The sequence below is a fragment of the Penaeus chinensis genome, chromosome 6, assembly GCF_019202785.1.
Source record: "Penaeus chinensis breed Huanghai No. 1 chromosome 6, ASM1920278v2, whole genome shotgun sequence".
Taxonomy (NCBI): Eukaryota; Metazoa; Arthropoda; class Malacostraca; order Decapoda; family Penaeidae; genus Penaeus; species Penaeus chinensis.
In genome coordinates, this window is record NC_061824.1 from 39,384,434 (window position 1) to 39,389,433 (window position 5,000).

The 5,000-nt window shown below is 41.7% G+C and overlaps 1 protein-coding gene across 1 annotated transcript in view; it reads left to right on the plus strand.

Annotated features, from left to right (window-relative positions):
• LOC125026526 (very low-density lipoprotein receptor-like) overlaps positions 1 to 4,615 on the plus strand; it is a 7,784-nt gene extending 3,169 nt beyond the window's left edge. Inside the window, exons 4-11 of the mRNA XM_047615019.1 lie at positions 397 to 503; positions 833 to 1,030; positions 1,350 to 1,462; positions 1,946 to 2,029; positions 2,724 to 2,863; positions 3,220 to 3,316; positions 3,669 to 3,747; positions 4,367 to 4,615. Coding sequence (XP_047470975.1) covers positions 397 to 503; positions 833 to 1,030; positions 1,350 to 1,462; positions 1,946 to 2,029; positions 2,724 to 2,863; positions 3,220 to 3,316; positions 3,669 to 3,747; positions 4,367 to 4,510 — 962 coding nt within the window. The 3' untranslated portion in view covers positions 4,511 to 4,615. The remainder of the gene's footprint in view (positions 1 to 396; positions 504 to 832; positions 1,031 to 1,349; positions 1,463 to 1,945; positions 2,030 to 2,723; positions 2,864 to 3,219; positions 3,317 to 3,668; positions 3,748 to 4,366) is intronic.
• Positions 4,616 to 5,000: the final 385 nt, after the last annotated feature.

Here is a 5,000-nt window from a genome sequence, read left to right on the forward strand (position 1 = left end):
GATTCGTACTAGCTATGTTAGATTCATGTGGGGTGTGTATGTGGTTCGTATTTGTGTATTTTCTTATGTGGTTTGTAAGGTGCTTCGGGCATACGAAGCAACGGAAAGTGAATCAGGAGCAAGGAAATTAAGACATGCAAATTCGGATGCGAAGTAACATGTTGGACTTACATTGCCTTCTCTCTCTCTCTCTCTCTCTCTCTCTCTCTCTCTCTCTCTCTCTCTCTCTCTCTCTCTCTCTCTCTCTCTCTCTCTCTCTCCCTCTCTCTCTCTCTCTCTCTCTCTCTCCGTCTCTCTCTCTCTCTCTCTCTCTCTCTCTCTCTCTCTCTCTCTCTCTCTCTCTCTCTCTCTCTCTCTCTCTCTCTCTCTCTCTCTCTCTCTCTCCGTCTCTCTCAGCCGGACGCCGATTCCCGAAGAAGCTGGACCGGGCGCCTCCAGACCCAGAGTGTCCGGAAGGGTCCTGGTTCTGCCCCGGTACAACTGTCTGTGTTTCGGAAGATCAAGTGAGTCTCGTAAAAAAAAGTCAGAACTATCTTGTGCTTTAGTCATTTTAGTTAAAAATGTTTTCACATAATTATATGTATACGCATGCATACACACACGTGAACACATACGTTCCAATGGTTATATCTATTGACATTGCTAATATTTCTGTATTATCCATCTCGTATGCGCGTACTTGCTTAAAATCGTATGATACGTGCAGTGAGCAGGGAGTGTTATCTAAGATTAGCTCTGCCCCTTGATGATTAGCATCCTGTAGTTTCGTAATGTGAATTCGTGAACTTCATGCAGCTTAATGACCTTTCTGCCTTTTCTTTCCTCTGCACAGAAATGTGACGGGACGGAGGACTGTCCCGATGGTTCTGACGAAGCTTCTTGCAATTATGCAACAACACCGGAGCCCATTTTGTGTCCAGTAGGCTGGCTGTACACCTGCATAGGCAACCATTGCGTCTGTGATACTACCCAGTGTGCTAATGGGTTCTTGCTCTGCAGTAACGAAACCCGATGCATTAGGACAACACAGGTTCGTTTATTCGTTGCGTTTTATTATTATTATTATTATTATTATTATTATTATTAAAACGGGTCTGTTTTGTGTGCGTGTGTGAAGAGGAGGAAGAAATGGTTCATACAAATGTGAGGTGAATATTACTACGAGTGTTGAAACCAAGTTCCTTGAAGTTATGTCACATTTTAAGTAGAATATGTTTATTTCTTAAACCAGAATTAAGAGTCACGCTGTGCCAAATGTAAAACCCAAATGAAGAGAATAACAAATATCGTATTCTATTACATACAAATTTGTCGGGTTATAGACAGATTTGCCATGTCTTATTTTGCAGATCTGCGACGGTCTCGCACACTGCACTGATGGCTCAGACGAAGAAAATTGTACTGTGGAGTGTTCAGACGGCCACGTGCGGTGCGGCAATACTGCCCAGTGCATTTTGAAGGAGTATGATCACTTTCTGCTTCTGTGCTTGAGATAATGCGTTTGAGAGAGAGAGAGAGAGAGAGAGAGAGAGAGAGAGAGAGAGAGAGAGAGAGAGAGAGAGCAGGAGGAAGGGGGAGGGGGGATGAAAGAGAGGGAAAGAAAAAAAGAAACTGAAGTAAATAGAGAAGGATGTGAAGGATGGGGGGAGAGGAAGAGGAGAATATGAGAGAAAGAATAAAAAAGTGAGAGTGGGGAAATGGCTGAGAAGTATGAGAGAGAGAGAGAGAGAGAGAGAGAGAGAGAGAGAGAGAGAGAGAGAGAGAGAGAGAGAGAAGAGAGAGTTAAGAAAACGAAGAGGAAAAAAATAAGATAAGAGTGGATGAAAAAGCGAAAATGGTAATGAGATAGACACACAGATTGAGAAAAGTGAGAAACATAAAACTTGAAACGATGCAGAATGAAGCACACGTAGACCTAATCTTGCTTAACTTCTGTATTCTGAAGCTCGGTGTGTGATGGGTATTCTCACTGCCCCGACAACAGTGACGAGGAAAACTGTGATCCCTGTCCTGAATCAAGACCTTACAAGTGAGTCTGTTTTTTTTTCTTACGTAAAAGGATTTAGTTAGAAATCATAGTTTCAAAGTAAAGGCGACTGGTTGTAATTCCTAATTTCTAAGTCAGAGCATTTGGTTGGAATAAATTGTTTCAATAATTTCTGGATCTTTTACAAGCATGAGGCGTAAGTGCAAGACATAGCATTTTTATCAGAAATTACTCATTGTGCAAGTAGTATTAAGGTTTAGAGAATAATTAATACATAGTCTATATTTGCTATAATCTGATACGTTTAAGTAATGACAAAAATAAGAAAATAGTGATTGCTTAGTCTACACCCTTAACTGTGTGGTTAGTTTATGCTCCGTCAAATCACATCTGGCAACTTACCCAGACTTCGGAGAACTCTGATTCGCTGTCTAATGAGAAAAAATAGTGTGCAAGACTAGCAAATCTCAATATAAAATAAATGTTGGCTACGAGAATACAAAATGCATGTAAATATCAATATTGTCAGCTGAATTAAATTATAAAAATAGAGAAAGATGTTAGACAAGTCACTCTAAGCATGAACTGCCAGTTGTTTTTTTTTTTTTTCTCTCTCTCCTGAGACTGAACGCATTTTAATCAAAAATCCAAATTAAAACAAAGATACCATTACCCATCCCACATCGCATGTAAACATTTTTTTTTTAATAAAAACGCTATTATACACTTTACGAAGATGCAACGCCTCAAGCAAATGCATCAAAGAATTGTTCCTGTGCGATGGATACGCAGACTGTCCGAACAACGACGACGAAGCCAATGCCACGTGCGCCACCTGCCCTTCTGCCAAACCTGTGCGATGTCCTTCTGGCGAGTGTGAGTTTTAAAGACGTTTAAACGAAATGTAGGGATGAAATGGGAGTTATTGAGTTGGTTAATGGACGAATTGGTGGTTTGAGTTACAAAGTGGTGGTTTGAAGATATGAAATAATTGATTAGATTTAAGAATCAATATCTAGGGTGTGAAGTTGTTAAGGTTTAAGGTATGAAGTTATCAAGGTATGGGGCTGTGAAGGTTTAAGGTGTGAGGTTACTATTCAAGATATGGCTTGAGTGTATTTATCTTAGTATGCGTGCGCTGTATATTATTAATTACACATGATAAACCGATGTAACATTCAACCATGTATCGCATCACTGAATAAACTCACACTGACTGACTCGTTTCCCAGGCATAAGCGAAGCGTGGCTGTGTGACCTGGCCGCGGAGTGCAAGGACGGCTGGGACGAGTCGAACTGCACCGTCTGCCCCGCCATGACGCCCTTCAGGTGAGCCCTTCTCTCTTCCGGCCGTCGGGTGCGCGGGGCTCCTGGGCACACGGCGAGCTTTGTAAGAATGGGGTGTTTTTTCGCTCGTTCTTTCTTGTTCTCATTTGTGCTCTTGTCTCTCTGTCTCTGTCGATCTCTCTCTGTCTGTCTGTCTGAATGCCTGTCTCTTTCTGCACCCCCCCCCCCCCTCTCTCTCTCTCTCTCTCTCTCTCTCTCTCTCTCTCTCTCTCTCTCTCTCTCTCTCTCTCTCTGTGTGTGTGTGTGTGTGTGTGTGTGTGTGTGTGTGTGTGTGTGTGTGTGTGGTTTATATACAATAAGCGCCACTTCTCTACAACCCATGTGTGCATTCCAGGTGCAACGTTACGGGAAAATGCATGCCTTTAGTATGGGTTTGCGATGGCGAGAGTGACTGTTCCACCACGCAAGAAGAGGTGAGATACTACTGATTGTTTATGTAAGAACAATTATTTTGAAGTAATATAATTATTGGTTTTAATGGGAAAACTAGATCTATGTGTATATATATATATATATATATATTTTTTTTTTTTTTTTTTTTCAAATTGATGCTCGTAATTAAGAAAACCATATGTAAGAAGTGCATATCGTTGGCATGTTCACAGATATGTTATCTTCTGTCTGTAATTCCATTGTAGTGCATATTAAACTGAACTGATACCGGATCTAGCACGCACGCACACACACACTTTTTCATTGTTTCCTTCCTTCATTTATTCATTCAATTATCAGCTATTTTATTCATACATTCATTCAAGCGAACCAGTACAAAGACGTTTTTAGTCATTCAGTCTTTCACTGCCTCCTCTCCTTCATTTCATTTTTTTTCCTCTCTTTTCATTTTTTTTTTTTTTTTTTCAATAGAACGACACACTTTTATAACACCGAAAAGCGCTCTACTTGTAACCCGTGCTCATACCCGGAACTCAGCTGATGCGAAATCATTTTATTCGCTAATTCATTCCCTCTTTTTTTCCTCCCTCCCTCCCTCCTTCCCTCCCACTATTCCTCCCCCCATCCTTCTCTGAGCAGGACGACTCGGACGAGGCATCCTGCGACCCGTGCCCCGACTTCAAGCCCAACCGGTGCGCAGATGGCTCGGCCTGCTTCCCTGACAACTGGCGCTGCAACGAAGTGAGCGACTGCGCAGATGGCTCGGATGAGAGGTTCTGTTAGAAGGAGGAGGGAGGAAGGAAGGAGAGAGGTGGAGAAGGAGATAAAGGAAGACAGAAAAGAGAAGGGAAGAGGAGTAGGGAAGGAAGAAAGAAGTGTGAGGAGGTGGGGGAAGGAGGAGGGAAGAAGGAAGAAGAGAGGTGGAAAATGAGATAAAGGAAGACAGAAAAGAGAGGGGAAGAGGAGTAGGGAAGGAAGAAGTTTGAGGGGGTGGGGGAAGGAGGAGGGAAGAAGGAAGAAGAGAAATGGAAAATGATATAAAGAGAGGGAGAGGGAGAAAGAAAACGGATGATGGTAACTGAGGAAAAGAGGAGGAAGAGAAGGAAAGATAAATTACCAAAACATAAATTGACGAAAGACAAAAATGAATGGAACAAAAGATAAATAAATAGATAAAAAATAAAATGATAATAATAATAATAACAGAAATTAGGAAACAGTCATTGAACTGAAAAGTGGTTAAGAAGAGAAGACGGAGAGAAGCTGAAGGGAC